Here is an 18598-nt window from a genome sequence, read left to right as displayed (position 1 = left end):
GAGGTGGGTTTCCTGTAGACAGCAGATATATGGGTCCTGTTTTCTTATCCACTCAGCTACCCTATGTCTTTTGATTGGGGCATTTAATCCATTAACATTTAAAGTTATTATTGATAGGTATTTGTTTGTGGCCATTTTTATTCTTTACGCCTGTGTTCCTTCTTCATTTCCTATTTCTTCTTTTTACAGCAGACCCTTTAGCATTTTCTTGCGTTGCTGGTTTGGTGGTAATAAACTCCCATAGTCCTTTTTTGTCTGTGAAGCTCCTTATTTCACCCTCAATCTTGATTGATAGCCTTGCTGGGTATAGTATTCTCGGATTCAGACCCTTCCTTTGCATGACTTTGTATATTTCATTCCATTCCCTTCTTGCCTGATGTGTTTCTGTTGAGAAATCAGTCACTAGTCTGATGGGGGATTCTTTTTAGATAACTTTCTGTCTCTGGCCACTTTTAAGATTCTTACTTTGTCGTTGGTGTTTGCCAATTTAATTATAATGTGCCTTGGTGTCGGTCTTTTGGGGTTCATTTTGTTTGGGACCTGTGAGCTTCTTGGATTTGTGTGTTTTCTTTCCTATATCAGGGAAGTTTTCTGTCATTATTTCTTCAAACATGTTTCTATTCCTTGCTCAGTTTCCTCTCCTTCTGGCACCCCTATTATGTGGATGTTGTTTCATTTCATGTTGTCCCAAAGTTTCCTTAGGCTCTCCTCCTGTTTTTTAAGTATTTTTTTTTCCTAGATGTTGCTGTGCTTAGGTATTTTTTCCTACCTTGTCTTCTAGCTCACTGATGGCAGTCCTCTGCTTCTTCTAGTCTACTGTTGATGCTTTCTATTGAGTTCTTTATAGCAGCGATGTCATTTTTCATTTCTTCTTGGTTCTTCTTCATTTCCTCTTGGTTCTTACACATATTGTTGAATTTGTCTTCCATTCTTTTCAGCCACCTTATGACCATTTCTCTGCATTCTTTCTCTGACATATTGCTTGCCTCCTTTTTGTTTACTTCCTTTTCTGGTGATGCCTCCTTTTCTTTCGTTTGTGGCCTATTTCTTTGTCTCCCCATGATCTCTCTTCTCCGGGTGTCTGGTTATGTAGCTCTTTCTCTCCGTCCAGCTCTGCACACAATTCTCCAAACATCTCTTCTGCACATCCTTTTTCCCCTGGCACTAAGCAGCCGGCACACTGGTAAAATCCGAGGCTGCCTTTTTGCGCCCAATCCAGCTATGGGATAATTTTTAGAGCACCCTTCTGCCAGCACCCCTTGGATCCCCTTCCACACTTACGGATCACCTGGCCCCAAAGGCCACGGGCTTTGTGGGGCGCAGACTGCCCTGACATGCATTTCTCTCTCCAACCTGGATTGCAGTCCTCACCTTTCCCTATGGGGAGAAAATACAACAAAACAAACAGCTAAACCAAAAAGCACAAATAAAAAACAATCAGAAAAAAGGGGGGCAGAATCTGTAGGGGCAGAGCTCAAATGCAGAAAATAAAGTTAAGGAATTGGATGAATAGGGGAAGGACCATGGTGTAGTATAGAAAATGGAGAACAAGAATGAGTGGATAAGAAGAAAAAAAGTTTTAATTATTTATTTTTTTAAAAGGAGAATAGAGAAGAGAGCAGATAGGCCTGAATTAAGGAAGTGAAACTAATTAAAAAATTAGGAGAAGAAAAGAGAGGAGAGAGAGAAAAAATGAATAGCAAAAAAAAAGAGAAGGGGAAATGGAGTAGTTGTAGGGAAGAGGAAATTAGATATATGAATAAGCCAAGAGAGACTACAGTAATAATAACACATCAATAAAGGAGATAAAGAAGACCAATTTTTAAAAAGAGATCAAAAGAATGAGAGAGAAAAACTAAAGCAGGAAAGAAGAAGAAAAACAGGATACAAAAGGGAGAATCAGGAAGAAAAAGGTGAAAAAAAGAAAAATAAATAACAATTAAAAATAAAATAACTAATACTAAAATTTTTTTAATTTAAAAGAAAAAATAATAAGTGTTATTTGCTTCAGCCATATTTTAATACCCCAAAGGGGCTAGTTTAGGACCCCACTCTTTTGTTCTAGCTGCCAATTCTGGGCTTCCTGTTAGGTAGTTATGTGCTGACCACTGTCAGGCACTGTCTTTGTGTTGAAGCTCCTAACAATCCACTGCTCTTATGTTTGTGTCTGTCTCCACAGCCTTGGCTGCAAGAAGGTGGGACCAATCAGCCCACTTTGCCAGTCTGCCAGCTCTCAGTCTTAATCACTTGCTTTTGTTGATTTGTAGAGATAGAGGGGAATGGAGAGGGAGAGAGAGATAGAAACATTGATGAGAGAGGAACATCATTGATCAGCTACCTCCCACACACATCCTCACTGGGAATTGAGCCCACAATCTGGGCACATGCCCTGACTGGGAATCAAACTGGAGACTTCTTGGTTCCTGGGTCCATGCTCAACTGCTGAGCCACACCAGTTGGGCCAATCTTTCATTTTTCAAATACTCTCAACATCATTTTTACAAATACAGACCAGCCTGACCCCAATTAAGTAAAGAAGCACATATTGCAGAATAAGCAAGTTTGCCTCAAACAAAATCCTTAATGACTTCTATTGACCACCCTCCATGTCTCCATTGTGCTGCTGAGTAGCGAGAAGTCAGTATTTGAGACTCCTCAGGTCGTCAGTGTACAATCAATAGCATTTATTAAACAGGAAGCTATCACCCTTCATGTCTGTATAGGCAGTGGAGGTGAGGAGACAACAGGCAATGGCTCTTTGCTATCAGGGAGGGTGTCCACTATCCCATCCCCCTTCAGTCCCTTGTATCCCTACTGTGCATGGGATGGCAGCAGTGCCAAGGACACCAGCCAGCTTCCTGATTAGTTGCCAGCAGAATCACCCCTGTCTGAAAAGAAGGCCACCTGAAATCCAGAGCGTCCACATTCTTCTGGGAACACATGGCCCTCTGCCCATCGCTTAACAAGGTCCTTCAAACAAAGCCACTTCAGCTGCACACTCTTACAAGCTGTCTGTTAAGATACACAGTGGGGCCGAAACCGGTTTGGCTCAGTGGATAGAGCGTCGGCCTGCGGACTGAAAGGTCCCAGGTTCGATTCCGGTCAAGGGCATGTACCTGGGTTGCGGGCACATCCCCAGTGGGAGATGTGCAGGAGGCAGCTGATCAATGTTTCTCTCCCATCGATGTTTCTAACTCTCTATCTCTCTCCCTTCCTCTCTGTAAAAAATCAATAAAATATATTTTTAAAAAAAGATGCACAGTGGGGAAAAAATGGTAGCCCTGCCACTTTCCAATTATTCAGTTAAGGATTCAAACTGGAAATTAGGTTGATAACTTCCAGCACTTTTGTCTCACAAATCAATGGACTTGCTGTTTTCCATGCATTTGTTCAGCATCAGCACCAACTAATCATTGAAGATCTTTATTAATCTCCAAGAAAAATGGTGCTGAAATATTTCAATTGTTAGTTAATTTTCTTGACTCTTATGATTCATCCTGGAACAATGGAGTGCCATGTACACTGATGGGGCAAAAGCAATGGCAGTACCTCAACCAGATCAAAGAGTGACACCAAACTGCATTAGTAGGAATTGTTTTCACTATCACACACTCGTCATGAAAAGTGCCAGTTTCAGTTAAGAATATTCTGAACAGCCCTGGGTGGGTGGCTCGGTTTGTTGGAGCATTGTCCATACACTGAACGGTGGTGGGATTGGTTCCCGGTCAGGGCACACACCTAGGTTTCAGGTGAAATCCCTGGTCAGGGCATGTGCAGGAGGCGGCCAATTGATGTTTCTCTCTCAGATCAATGTTTCTCTCTTTCTCTTTCTCTCTCTCTCTTCCCCTTCCTCCCTCTCTAAAATCAATAAACATATCCTCGGGTGAGGATGTTTTCTCAATCACAAAATAAGAATATTCTGAATAAAGCAGTAGCCATTATTTGTTATTAAATCTTGACTATTGAAAATTCATATATTTATAACATATAATGAAATTGAATGTTACAAACATTACACAGTTGTATTTTAAAGTAAATGGGGGGAAAGTAGATAAGATCACATTTTTGCAAAATTTCGCAAAAGAAGAAATTCATGAGGTGGAATGTCACTGTACTAAATTAAATAAAGCGTAGCCCAGAAAAGAAAGAGTCAGAAAATAGGAAAGGGAAATGCATGCACATAGAGTCTGCTGGCAACATGATCTTGGACTTCCAGCCTCCAAAACCATGGGAAGTAAGTCTCTGTTTAAGAAGTAATGTTGTTCTTCTGGTCAAGATGACAGAGCAAGAAAGCACTCTGTTCACCTCTTCCTGTGATTCCAGCAAAATTACAAATAAATGATCAAACAGTAGTTCTTGGAAACCACCTGAAGACTAGCTGAAGAGAACTTCTATAACATGATCTAAAGCAGAAGCCACGTTGAGACTGGAAAGAGGGGCAAAGACGAACAACAGCTGGTTCCCCACACACCTGTGGCAGGTAAGAATTCGGAGGGTTATCCCAGCAGTGAATGTCCCCACTGAGGAGCTAGGGGTTTCAGCCCCAAATCAAACTCCCAGCCGACAGCACCAGTGTCAGGAAAAAGAGTTCCCACGGTGGCTGGTTGTGAAAATCAGTAGGAACTCAGTCCCGGTGAGATGGAGGGCTGCTATAGGCCCAGGCATCCTCCTAAAGAGCTTGAGCACAGACACACCTGCTCACCAAAACCCGTCCAAATTCCAGTAAAGGGTCAGGAGTTTGAAAGGCACCAGGCACATGTGGGAGGGACTGAATTGTCCGGCTTCAGGGCGAGGTTCGGTGGAGCAGCTTTCTGCTAGAATAAAGTGATGGCAGGACCCATTGTTCCTTTGTGAGCCCTCTCCCTCACCTCCCACATATACACAGCCTGCAGTTAAAGGCTGGTGCCAAATGTGAGTCTCCATTAACCTGCCCCACACCGGTGGTTCTCTTGCCCCACCCAATTCATAGGCCTGCCAGAATCTCTTTCAGAAGTTAACCCACACAAGCGACCAACCTGGGCCAACACTATGCAGTTTTCTAAAATCTATCACAGGTTCGTAAATCCCAAACAAGCAACAGCAGACCTCGGCAGGCCCTGTACCTTTTGCAAAGCAGCCCTAGTGGTAGCCAGCCTCAGTTCACAGCACAACCACTCCCGGGTGCCACTAAACCCAGGAGAAGCAACAACCAACCACAGATCACGTTGTAGTTCCAACCGTGTGGCCCCAGGCCAAACACAAATAGGGGCTGACCTGAACCTGCACCAGAACCCCTCCCAAAAGGCTCTAGTATCAATATGCCTGGTGGCTGTCTTCAGACCACACCGAAGCACCACCCACGTAATGCCAAAAAGGAAACACCAAAAGGTGAACATGGCCGGCACTGGCCATGCTCAAATGAATCCCACTCAAATTCCACACAACAGCTGTCCACTGTAGTGATGACAATACTTCAAAAGCAGTAACCCTGAGTGTCAGTTCCACCAACACATGTGCCAACAGCAATCGGGGCTCAACTACCACAGGAGAGCACACAAAATCCACTGGTGGGACACCCTTGGAGATTTGCTTAGGAAATCAGGGAGACTGTGCCACTAGGACTCACAGGACACCTACTACATAAGGCTGCTCTGCCCAGACCGGAACACATAGCAGATCTACCCAATATATAGAAAGAGACACAGGGTGGCAACCAAAATGAAGAGAAAAAGAAATATGTCCCGAATGACAGAAAAGGACAAAACTCCAGAAAGAGGACTCAACAATGGGGACAAGCAATCTACCAGATGCAGATTTCAAACACCGCTCATAAGGATGATCAGCAAACTTAGGGGAAGAACAGATGATCTCAGTGAGAACTTTAACAAAGAGATAGGAAATGTAAAAAAGGAGACAGAAAACATGAATGAGAACCAGTCAGAAATAAAGGGTACGATGACTGAAATGAAGAATACAAAGGAATCAATCAACAACAGATTAGATGAAACCCGAGGACTGAATCAATGATATGGAAGTCAAAATAACAGAACACACACAAAGAGAAAAGAAAAAAGAACTCCCCCCGCCTCGCCGAAACCTGTTTGGCTCAGTGGATAGAGCTTTGGCCTGTGGACTGAAAGGTCCCAGGTTCAATTCCGGTCAAGGGCATGTACCTGGGTTTCTGGCGCATCCCCAGTAGGAGATGTGCAGGAGGCAGCTGATCGATGTTTCTGGCTATCTCTCTCCCTTCCTCTCTGTAAAAAATCAATAAAATATATTTTAAAAAAAAAAGAACTCCCCCCTAAAATGTGGGTGGTTTCAGGGACCTCTGGGGCAACATCAAGAGTAACAACATTCACACCACAAGGGTAAAAGAAGGAGAAGAGAGTCAACGGATTAAAAACCTACTTGCAGAAATAATGATGGAAAACTTCCCTAAGCTGGTGAAAGAAATAGACATACAAGTCCAGGAAGTGCAGAGTCCCCCCCCCCAAAAAAAAATGAACCAAATGAGGCCCATGCCAAGACACATCATATAATTAGCATGCCAAGCGTTAGACAGAGAATCTGAAAAGCGCACTAAAAGAAAAGCAGATAGTAATGTAAACCAGAGCTCCCATAAGACCATTAGCTGATTTCTCAACAGAAACTTTGCAGGCCAAAAGGGATTGACACAAATATTCAAAGTGACAAATATCAAGGACCAACAATCAAGATTACCAAGCAAGGCTATCATTTAGAATCAAAGGAAAGATATAGATCTTCCCAGATAAGAAAAAACTGAAAGAGTTCATCAGGACCAAACCAATATTATGAGAAATGATAAAGGGACTTCTTTAATAAGATGAAGAAGAAAAAAGAGGTAAAATATAAATAATAAAATGGTAATAACTATATACCTATCAATAACCCTAACTCATAAATACAGAGAACAAACTGATGGCTGCCTGATGGGAGGGGGGTTGCATGGAGTGGATGAAAAAGCCGAATGGATTAAAAAGCACAAATTGACATTTATGAAACAGTCGTAGGGGTGTAAACTACAGCTTAGGGAATATAGTCAATAATATTGTAATAACTATATATACTGTCAGATGGGTGCAGCACTTCCCAGAAGGATCACTTTGTAAGTTATAGAAATGTCTAACCATTATGTAACACATCTGGAAGTAATATAATATTGAATATGAACTGTAATTGAGAAAATTTTAATTTAAGTTAGAAATGAAGAAAATAAATAAATATTTTTGTTTAAACCACTCTGTCGTGTTCAGTGTAGCAGCCTGAGCAGATAAAGACATAGAGAATACATAGGATGGGACAGTATACATATTTTTGGGGTTGTAGGGGTAGTGACAAGAGAAGATGAGGAGATGCAACATTAAAAAGATGATACATTTTCTAGAGTTGATGAAGAATGTGTATTGTCAGTTAATGAAGCAAAAGAGGTCAGGAGGAGGATAGAGAATATTTTAACCTGAACCCAGCTACACTTCTTAAAACAGTAGAATTCAAAAGACAATCTCAAAATCAGTGAGCAAGTAAGATGATCACCTACAAAGTAAGGATTGTTAAAACGATGGCATGATTTTCAATAGCAATTACAAAAAGCATATTAGATGCTTTAGGTGATCATCTTACTTGCTCACTGATTTTAATCCTCAGGTGAGGATTAAAAAATAAAACAATAAATAAATAAATAAATAAGTAAAATATTCAAATGAAATATTTGAACACCCACATTCATTGCTACATTTTTTTTTTGCAATAGCCAATAGAAACCCCAATGTCCATCAGCAGATGAAAAGTAAAGAAATGTGGTCTGTACAAACCAAGAGCTTTGAAAACAAGGAAAGTGAGTCACACGAGGATGAGCCTTTAGGACATTATGTTAAGTAAAATAAGCAAGTCACAAAAGAACAAATACTGTTATGATTCTACTCACGTTAAGTATTTAAAGTAGTCAAAGTCAAAGGTAGAACATAGAAAGGTGGTTGTCAAGGTCTGGGGAAGAAGGTAGGAGAATTGGTGTCTAATCTGTATAGAGATCCAAGGTTGAAAAATGACAATTGTCTAGAAATCTGTGACACAGCAATGCAAATGTAGTTGACACCACTGAAGTGTACATGTAAAAATGGTAAAGATGGTTTAAAAAAAAAGAATCATAAGCATACATTTCCATAACGTAGATTGTGAACAGATTTGTAGATATAACACCAAACACCAAAGCAACACAAGAAAAAAAAATAAATAAATTGGGCTTCATTAGAAGTTAAGACTTTTTTCCTTCCAAAGACACTTTCAAGAAAGTAAAGGACAGCCCACAAAATGGGAGAATTTAGTGGAAACCATATCTCTGGGAAGACTTTTACCTAGAATATATAAAGAACTCTTACAGCTCAATAATAAAAGCCAAACCAACTAAACGTTGGCAAACGATGAGGGCACATTGTTCCATAGAAGATGTACACGTGGCCAGAAGCAGAGAAAAGATGCTCAACATCAGGGAAACGCAATCTCCATCCGCACTGAGATGCCGCTCCGAGTCATGAGGGTGGTGACAGGTCAGTCCTATGTCACTGGGATTTCCCCAGGATGCCAGGGCTTCCTCCAGGGGATTGATTCCACGCGGAGAAGGAGGAAGTCTCTGCAGCCAAACCTGCCTGGTGCCTCCCAGGCTGTCCCAGTTCCTGGTGTGGGACCTGCACTCAGTACCCTGACCTTCCCAGGTGTACTTTCCTCACAGAAAAACAGGGGAAAAGAACTCACTCCCAGGCTCTCTAAGGGAGGAGGTAATATTACAATATTACTCCCCCTACCCCCCATTCGCAGCCCCACCAGGACCTACAAGGAAGAGAAGCAGCAGAGAGCGCTGAGCACACAGGGAGCACCTTCTCCATATGAGCATCGTGATTTCCCGGGAGGAGTGATGCGAGGGCATTGCCGTTTCCACAGATTCTACTTCAGTCACTAGGAGCGCAGACCTGCTTCCTGCCTTATGCGCTGCCCTCCAGGGTGTCATGTCAAGTTTATTTTCCATTCATTTATTTCAAACCCAGTTCATTTTATTTAGGTCTGCAGAACTGCCTGTAATACGTTTGTAATAAAGAAGGTTGGCTGCAGGGAAATATGAAACACTTCTTCCCTTTTCTCCCCATTGCACCTACCCTAGTATTTTCCAAACGCTAATGTGCAAATCTCTCCAGGATTCCACGTACCCCGTGGACTTGGCCTTGCCCACGATTGAAGCAGCAATAGGCCTCCAGTCTGCCCCAGTGTGCAGGTTCCAGGGGGATTTCGGGGTTCCCAGGGCTCCGAGGTGGGGGCAGCCCAGGCTCTGCCTCCCCCTGGGAACTGTTCATCCAAACAATGACTCAAAGGCAGAAACAGCAGGCGAGTGAGGACAGGCGCAGAGACACCTGGGGCCAGGTGAGAATCTAATGACAGTGACAGGGCACACAGGGGTGGAGCAAGTGTGTTCCCTTCAAACACAACTCAGTGCTCCTGACACCTTGGAGGAGGGGGAGTGGTTAACCTGTTTCACCACCAAGACCCTGAAAGCAGAGAATTTGCAGGACAAACTCGCACCAGCGACTGAGGGTCCAGGCTCTGGCCTTCACCCACACATTTGCATCCAGGGCCTGCCACCCAGGCAGGGACACAACGGGGCCCATGGGGAGGATGCTCACCCGGGAGGGGAGGCAGCTTCTGGACCAGCCCCACGACACAGAGTCTGGCACAACCTCCAAGCCCGTTTCTCTGTTTGAGACCCAGCTGGACAGGGAGGGGGCAGCGGCCGGGGAAAGACGGACCCAGGTGAGAAGTCTCCTCCACAAAGTGCCCAGGAGGCTGGGAGAGTGGGTGCTGCCCGCCACATGGGACAAGGGAAGGCAGCAGAGGACCTGAGGGCTGACCTGCGATTTTGTGGGAGGGGGTGAGGGCCCTGACATGAATCCATTCTCACCCGAGCTCTTTGTGGGGGCAGCAGAGGGCCAGGCCTTCTTTCACTGCACAGCTTCAGCCCCATCCCATCGCTGCTGCCGGACCACCGCCTGGGGCCACAGCTTTGCATCCTGGGTGGGCTGGGGCCTTGCTTGGGAGCCTCAGCCATCCCACCCAACCTGAGCACAGGGCAGGAATCAGACTTGAACTTGGGGAAGAGGCAATGGCCAGGAGGCAGGGGTGAGGGCCAGGGCGTGGCCACATGGGAGCAGAACTGGGACAGGCAGTTCTGCAGACAGGGGTCTCCTCCTGGCTCAGCTCTGTCCCTCACTGCTGGCTCATCTCACTCTTACATCCGTGCCCGGGTCCCTGCTTTGTCCGTGTGGTCGGTAGCAGTGCCCACAGCAGGTGACGGGGCCCTTCCCTCAGCCTGGATCTCAGCTGCCACCAGCCCTGGGGCCACACGCACCTGGGCCCCTGCCGCCCCTGCTGGTCGTGCTTGTGAAAGGGCCCCACAGGTTGTGAGTAAGACCTGTTTCCTACGCGGATATAAATCTGCATCAGCATCTATAACACAAGAGACCAGCCCTGGTTGGGAGGAAAGGGACAGCAGTCGTGGGCATCCTTGAATCCCCGTTGTCCCTGAGCCCCGTCCCCCAGCCACAGCAGAGGGGTCCTCCTCCCCCAGCTGGACAGGATGGTCCCACACAGAAATCCCCCAAGGGACTTGGTATCCTCCCCACCCCTGCCATTCCCCGTGTACCCACCTTTAACAGGCTTGTCGCCATTACTTTCCTGTCACCCCCTTGTTCCAGACTCCCCCCCACCCCCCTCCACTTTCAATCACACACTGAGACAGAGGATGCTCCTCCTGCAGGAGGCCCATGGTGGACAGGTGCCCCTGAGGCCCAGCCTTTCCCTCTCGGGTCAGGGCACAGTCTGGCCTTGGGAGCAGAAGTGATGGGAGGGGTCCCTGGGCATTAGAGAGCTCTGTGCTCCCAGGAGCAGGAAGAGGTCCCTATGAATCAGGAGGAGGGACTGAGGATCCCCTGTGGATGCAGAGCTCCCAGGACCTCCCGCATCCTCCCTTCCTCTCAGGTCCCCTCTCCAAGGAGCAGCGCAGACCCGAGTACAGACACAGCGGCCCCCAGAGCATTTTCAAACAAAATTATCTTTATTCATAACAGACCCACAATGTCCCAAAGGTGCTACTCCTACCCCCACCCCCACCCTCATGGTCCTGTCCTCCCTCCTACCCCTACCCCAGACCCACCCCCACCCTAAGGGTCCTGCCCTCCCTCCTACCCCCAACCAGACCTACTCCCACCCTAAGTGTCCTGCCCTCCCTCCCTCCCCAGGCCCAGCCCTACCCTAATGGTCCTGCCCTCCCTCCTACCCCCACCCCAGACCCACCCCTGCCCTAAGGGTCCCGCCCTCCCTCCTGCCTCCCACCCTCCCATGTCAGTGGAGCAGCAGGATCAGCCCTGCGATGAGAAGGAGCCCTTGGCTCCTCTGGGGGACAGCCAGGCCCCATGCAGTCTGGGCACCTCGGGGCGCTGGCAGTGGAGGGCACACCCCTCTGCTCCATCCTGGCTGCAGTGCCGCTTCCTCCCACTCCCTGGGTCAGATGGGTCACACTTCCTCTTGCGAGGCTGTGAGGAGGGCACCAGCCCCAGAGCCAGTGCTGGCCGCCCACAGACCCCGAGGTCGACACCTGGGCGGGGGGTCTTCTCAGCATGGACGGGGCCTCCCCCCAGAGCCCGCTTCTGAGACTTGGACACTGCAGGTGCAGCTCGGCTGAGGCCTCGTCCTCCTCACGGGGCCTGTCCGCTGGCCCGCGAGTCTCCCTGACAGGAGAGGCCTCTCTGGGGACGCAGGCCTCCCTGGGGCCCAGTGCACAGTCAGCAGGCCCGTGGCCCTGGGGAGCAGCGGGGGGCATCGAGCCCAGAGTGGTGGGTGCTCCTGACGCCCCGCAGAGACAGCAGAAGCCTGGGGCCTGGGCCGGTGGGCGCCTGCTGGGCCGCGCCTTTGCTGGTCCTTGAAGTCAGTCTCTGGTGGGCGGGCTTTGTCACTGACCCCCAGCTGGGGGCCACGGTCATGTCTCTGGGCATCTTGGCTGGTCGCAGACTCAGAAGGACTTGAGTCCCACAGGGGAGCACCGTGACTCGGGGGTGCCTGCACGCCCCCCTCCTTGGAGGCCAGGACTCGCTTCTCTACCAGCTGGGAGGAAGAAGGGACAGTGACTGGCGCTGCTCACGTGTGAGAGGAGCAGGAGCGTGGGTGATGGGACAATGGCACGGGGGAGGGGGGGCGGGGAGGGAGAGGTGACACCATGACTGGAATCCACCACAGTCATGTGTCTCTCCTCTGTCCCCTGTGCCATATTCCCAGCTTTGTGGCCCCTCCCCTTCTGGGCTCCCACCCCCTCCTCTCTGTAGCCCTCTCCTTTCTGTTGTCCTGCCCTCCTCCCACCCAGGACTGGCCCCTCGGCATGCGGTGCCTGCAGGCAGGGGTGGCGTGGACACAGGCATGTGTGTTCTGGTTCTGGGTTGCTCCCTGCCCTGGTTTACCTGGGTGTGCCCTTCCTGGCTCCCTGAAGGCCTCCCACCCCCGATCAACCTCCCTTCCTCCCTGACTCACTAGGGCCTTTCCCTCCTCTAACTCCCCTGGGGTTCCTGGGTGCTATGGCTCACTTGGGGACCCCCTCCCATCTCCCTAATGTCCACCCTCCCCTGGCTCACCTGGGCAGCAGTAAGCCCTTCTTCCTGCTCCAACTCCTCAGCTAGGGCCAAGGGATCCTGTTGTGCGTCTGGCGAAATTATTTGTTCCATGAATTGGAGGTCAATGACTTCCTCCACCTGGGACAGAAGGAAGCGGCTGTGAGCCCCTTGGCAGGGAGCAAACTGGGAGTCAGCGGGGCCTGGAGCACAAGTGGGAAAGCCAAGACCCACTCGGCCTCCTGCTCAGGTGGGTGTTTTACTCCATCATGGTCATCAGATGCACACACGCACAAACGCACACACACACACACACATACATGCACATACACACACAGGCACACCCACATGAACACAGCACACACACCACACACACACAAAGCACACACATGCACACAGACACACACACTCTCACCCATCCAGCTCAGGAACAAAGAGCAGAGCCCAATCCCATCAGCCTGGAGAACCCGGGTCTGGGTGCTGCAGCGCCACCCTCTGGGATCTTATAGACCCGGAGCTGCCAGCCAGCCCACCTGGGTGACAAAGTCTTCCTGGGAGCACAGCTGGTCCAGGTAGCTCAGGAGATCTTCATCCTGCAGCCACTCCATTTCTTCATCTTCCCATCCTCCACCTGGCGCCCCCATGGGCGGCTCATCCATGATGTCCATGTCCTCTTGCTCGGCCTCAGGAGGGATCCCATTGCGGGACTCAGTCTCCTGGGGCAGCGGGGCTGTGTGGGCGCACTGGGCGCTGGGTACAGCCTTCCTGGTATTGCGCGCTGGGCAGAGAGGGAAGAGGAGGGAGCGTGAGGGGATAAAGCTCCCACCTCCAGGGCATGCGATGCTGAGGGCAGTGTTGGGGGCATTAATATGGGTGCGGCTGGGTCGGGCCACCTGAAGCCTGTGACTATGTGTGGGGAGAGGCCAGAGGGGAGCACCCAAGAGAGTCATGTTTGAGGAAGTGTGGAGCCACTGAATCTCCAAGGGGCCTCGCAGCCAGCCTGCTTCTCAGCAGATTCATGTGGGGCCTTTGACAGGGAGCGGGGCGAGGGGATGAGAAAGTGGACCAGGTCCAGACCCCATTCAGACAAATGGCCGCTGAGGCCCAACTCTCAGGGCTGTTTCCCTTGAAAGACCAAAGCCCCCCTGAAGGGGAAGGGCCCCTGTGGGCAGGACAGTGGCCTGCCCGAGGCCCTGTTGCCTTTGGCCATTTGCTCCCATGGGAACGTGCTGGCCTACCTGGCTGCCTGCCAACCGCTGGGGCTGGGGGCCCCGGAGGATCAGGTCTCAGTGGGGCAGGAAGGGGCTGGGTCTGCGCCCCCTTCTTCAACTGCAACTTCTGAAACTGCATCTGCTCCCCCGCCTCAAACTCCATGAACCTGCCGTTGAGGGGGGCACAGCTGTGCTGAGAAGGAGGCCCTGGGAGCCCAGAAAGGCAGCAGCGGGTGGGGGGATGGGAGATTCAGGGCCTTGGGGCTGTCAGGGCCCGGACACTGGGGAGGCAGAGGCTGGCTGAGGACACTCCTGCACAGCCCCTCTGGCTGGAGTCTGCCCACGGGACGGGCACCTCCCCCAGCCTGTCCTGAGCCTTCATTTCCAGCCCAGGAAGGGTCAGGGTCAGAGGAGGGGGGAGCTCCCGGGAGGTGGGACAGAAGCACCCACGCTCTGAAGCTGAGGGAGAGGCTTCCCCAGGAGAGAAGGGCCTCTGGGCAGCGGGGACCCCGTCCTGAGTGACACCCTCCCACCACCCTCCTCTCTGATGAGACCTCACCGCTGGACCCAGCCCAGTAGTCAGCCTCACCCCCACCCCCAGCTGTGGGGACCAAGGACTCACTTTTCTGCCATCTCGAAATAGACCCTCCGGTCAAAGTTGCTCTTGTTCTGCCATTCCTGCATGGCCTGCCCTATTCCCTCCTCCAGCGTCATGGTGGGCCTCAGGTGGGACAGGGACCGGAGCGCTGGCCTGTAATGCCTCAGGGTCAGTCATGGCTGCAGCCTGGCCTCCACCTGCTTGCCCACCCCAGCTCAGTGGCGCCAGGTTCCCACCCCCACCCGGCAGGACTGAGCACCAGCAGGTGAGGGAAGAGGCGTCTGTGTGCAAAGACAAGCCTTCCAGCTGCTGTTGTCATGGCCTCACATTCACACCAGCCCATGAACCAGGACTGGAGGCTGACCCTACACTCACACCCATCGCTGGGACCCCACCCTCAGACCTGCCCTCCAGCATCCTGGGATTAGCCAGCCTGCAAGTCCCTCCCAGCTCCTCTGATGTGAAAGCTCCAGGCGCGCCCCCTGCCCTGCCCAGTGCACTCACATGAGGAAGCAGCAAAGAGCTCCCGCATCAGGACTCTGGGGAAGGTGCCCCCGGGCCAGGGCCTTGAAGCACTGCCAACGACGGAAGTCCTCATACACACTCTTGGGGTTACAGGCGTCATCCAGGGAGGCCTTGGACTGGGAGGTGGCCAGGCCCCCCTCCTTGGAAGCCGTGTGTGGCCGTGGTCCAGGATCCACTCGGGGGACGCTGGGGGCCAGCTGGGCAGCTGGTGGTGGAGCTTGAGGAGGAAGGCCAGGATGCCAGCCTCCATCGCCGGCCGGGGTGCCCCCAAAAGCCGAGGGGGGCATAATCATCTCCACCGCAGTGGCTTCCAAGAAGAGGGGTGCAGGACACACAGAACCCCCACAGATGGCACCTGGAGCACTCCCGTTGAGGGGGGCCTGAGTCAGGACAATGGTCTGAGTCTGGGAGGGCTGTGGTCGTCCCCCTTCTGACCTGACCTGGTCCATGATGTTACAAGCCCCAGGCCCAACGGGGCCTTGACCCGCATCTCCTGCCACCAGAGGTGTCCTGGGCAAAGCGGGCAGCACCAGGGGGCGGCCAGGAGGGAATGACGGGGTCTTGAGGGGCGGCAGGTGCTGCTCCCAAGGTGGCCGGTGTGCAGGGCTAGTAGTGGGCAGGGGAAAGGGCTGTGCTGTGAAAGGAGTGATGGGGGCACCGGGCTTCAGGGTCACATCCGCTCCCAGCGCTGCAGATGCTGTTCGACAAAGGAAAGGGTGAAGGGAGGAGGTGAACAAGCAAACAGCACTGAGGCGCTCTGGGCCCCTGTAGCCACCGGGGAATCAGAGCAGTGAGTCTCCCAGGGGAGGGCCATTGGGATGGGCAAATTGCGGAGGTGGCAAATGTCGTCAGGTCATTGTCACAGTGGAGTAATTCCCAATGTCCAGTGGAGTAATTCCCAAATGACCCATCTCCATTTGGGAAGAACTCCACTGGAGAGCTTGCTCCCCAGCGCCAAGGCTCCCTGACCACAGTCTGCGAGAAGAAACGGCCCCAGCCAGCGCTGAACCTGAGAGCCGCCCTAAGGATTCCCTGTCACCGACCCCGCCAGCCTCAGGGCATGGCCCTGGGCAGCAGTCTGCTCTGGGGGAAATGACCCCAGGCAGACCCACTCCTGTAGTGACCTTCTCTAAGGTAAGTTCTAGGCACCCAAAGGGCCTCTGAGAACAGGCCGTGTCTGAAATATCAGGGCCCCATCTGCTCCTCAGTCTTCCCTTTTTTCAACAAAATCGCCCCTTTCTGTCCTGGGCTTGCCCAACAACACAGAAACACTTGAGTAATGTCTCTCCACAAGAAGGCACAGGGACCCTGATCTGACCCTTGAACGCACTGACCAGCATGCACACGTGTGTCAGAACCAACAGTGAACACTCAACACGGGCCAGGTCCTGCCACTCGGCCCCAGCGCTCAGACCAGTGATGGCGAACCTATGACAGGGGTGTCAGAGGTGACACGCGAACTCATTTTTTTGGTTGATTTTTCTTTGTTAAATGGCATTTAAATATATAAAATGAATATCAAAAATATAAATCTTTGTTTTACTATGGTTGCAAATATAAAAAAATTTCTATATGTGACACGGCACCAGAGTTAAGTTAGGGTTTTTCAAAATGCTGACAAGCCGAGCTCAAAAGGTTCGCCATCACTGGCTCAGACTAATGGCCCCTCAGGAGCTTGTCATTTCACAGCCAGCAATGGCTGCAGAGGGTTAGGGAAGGGTCAGGGAATGCGGCAAAGTGGAGCTGTCAGTAGGGTTTCCAGAAACTTCCATGTCGGTAGGGTTTCCAGAAACTTCCATAGCTGCTGTCCTGTTAGATGGGTCATGGGACTGCAGACTGTGTGAGGTCCTTCCCGTTCCAGCTCCCAACAGTGGAAAGTGAAGGCCAGTAGGAAGCAGGTGTGAGCAGGTGACAGTGGGACACAGTTGTATGAACACATCCCCGCTCAGAGGAACTCGAGCAGACCTAGTCCAGGAGAGCAGGCTGCACACCGCGTGCCCCTAATTCCTCAGGACAGGCAGCCTCGGACATTTACTACTGACACAGACCATGGTCTTCCTGCCCATGTGCACTCTCCTTCCCCTTTAAAAAAGAATCTGCCTTCACAGACGTTCCACGGGACACCACGCAGGCTCCACATCTGTTTTCTGTCCCTGAAGCAGGGACGTGGACTATGAGAAAACCCCTCATCTCAAAGGTAAAGGGCAGGGCAGAGGGTGCATCATGAGATGCTCCACAAGAGGAAGTCGGTCTGAAGACCTGGGTGGCCACAGGGGGAACGATTCGGGACAGCTCAGGGAACCGGGACCTCTCTTGGTGGAAGTTACCCGGCTGCCCTGCCCCTGTGGAATCCAAGCCAACAAGCAGCTCCCTGGGCTGAGGAGGAGTGAGCTCTGGGCCAGAAGCAGGGGAGAAGCTCTGGGCTGCAGCAGTTGGAGGACCTTCCAGCCCAGCCCTCAGGGGGGACATTTCATTGTGGACTTGGCCACAGGCAGCCCCACTGGACAGCTTTCTGGCTAAACCCTCCCATGGCCCCCATTAGCTCTAGTGAACTCAGGTCCAGTCCCTTAGAAAGATACTGCGGGGCAAGCTCCAGGTGCCCCAAGAACAGCACACAGGACTAGGCTTTCCCGTGACCACACTGTGCCACCCCCACATCGCCCACTATTCCCCACACATACATGGGAGTGGCTTGTCTCCCCTCTGGGAAGAACCCATGTGCATGTGCCTGCTGCCGTCCTTTCTCCACACCCAGGCATTTCCCTGACCCACCTCTAGGAGCCCTCCTGCCAGTGCCCTCACAGGTTCCCATTGGCTCCCAGCCTCCCAGGTGACAGGTGCTTTGAGGTCCAGTGCTCTCTCCCTCCCCTACTTCAGTCAAACCGTGTTTCCCCAGTGTCACAGTTTAACCCCAAGTTTTGAGGGACATCTCAGTGTTTAAAACATCCCCTCTCCAATCTATAGTCTTACCTCCTACTGAAGCCATCCCCGCAGGCTCATTCACCGACCACCACTGCCTAGTAGCCTCCACAATGAGAAAAGGCAAGTGGAGAATCCAGAGACTGACCTGCTCCAACAGCTGCTCAGCATCCAGTGGAGGGAAGGTTTGGGTTGAAACTGTAGAATGCAGGGCTCCAGACATTCTGCAGTGGGGGAGGGGCCGAGGACCAATGGGCTGGGGTGGGGGTGGGGGGCATTCCATGGAGGGCTCTGATAGGTAGGCGAGGACCAGCAGTTCCTTTCAAATTTAAAATCACAAATTTAAAGACACACTAGCAGTAATGACCTTCTCTAAGTTCTAGGCACCCAAAGTCACCTGATGTGCCCTTTATTTCAGTTCTTGATCCATCACCCTAGTTCTGGGTCCCTCAACTTGCTTCCTACCTGGTCTTGGTTGACTTCAACACAGACTACACTTTCTGAACAAAATTCAGAACAGGCAGCCTGAAGAAATAATGGGAACTTATGGCCACATGGAACCCAGTGTTTGAAATTAGGACTGACCCAGCAGAGGCAGCATGCTCGGTGGCTGTGTGCACATCATTCCTTAGGAAGCAGTCCTGTGGCCCCAAGTGCCGCCCAGTGCTGGGAGCCCTGCAGATGCAGCCGGCCCAGCCTTACAAACC

The 18598-nt window shown here is 51.2% G+C and overlaps 1 protein-coding gene across 1 annotated transcript; it reads right to left on the bottom strand.

Moving 5' to 3' along the window:
• Nucleotides 1–4374: 4374 nt before the first annotated feature.
• Nucleotides 4375–17958, bottom strand: LOC102426055 (NUT family member 2G-like). Its single transcript, XM_014448477.1, has 8 exons — nucleotides 17943–17958; nucleotides 14952–15669; nucleotides 14472–14600; nucleotides 13877–14016; nucleotides 13172–13416; nucleotides 12663–12779; nucleotides 11948–12141; nucleotides 4375–4471 (listed from the first exon to the last, which is right to left on the bottom strand). The coding sequence occupies exons 1-8, from the start codon at nucleotides 17956–17958 to the stop codon at nucleotides 4375–4377; spliced, it is 1656 nt and encodes a 551-aa protein (XP_014303963.1).
• Between the last annotated feature and the right edge of the window lie 640 nt (nucleotides 17959–18598).

Source organism: Myotis lucifugus, unplaced genomic scaffold (assembly GCF_000147115.1).
Source record: "Myotis lucifugus unplaced genomic scaffold, Myoluc2.0 scaffold_840, whole genome shotgun sequence".
Classification (NCBI taxonomy): domain Eukaryota; kingdom Metazoa; phylum Chordata; class Mammalia; order Chiroptera; family Vespertilionidae; genus Myotis; species Myotis lucifugus.
This window is presented reverse-complemented; position numbering and strand designations above follow the sequence as displayed.

Excerpts from the sequence above, each read along its gene's own strand:
- LOC102426055 (XM_014448477.1), bottom strand. Across the intron at positions 14,601-14,951 it reads GCTCTTTGCTGCTTCCTCAT|GCCAGCGCTCCGGTCCCTGT; the intron begins GTGAGTGCACTG and ends GAGGCATTACAG. Across the intron at positions 12,142-12,662 it reads AAGGGCTTACTGCTGCCCAG|CTGGTAGAGAAGCGAGTCCT; the intron begins GTGAGCCAGGGG and ends TCTTCCTCCCAG.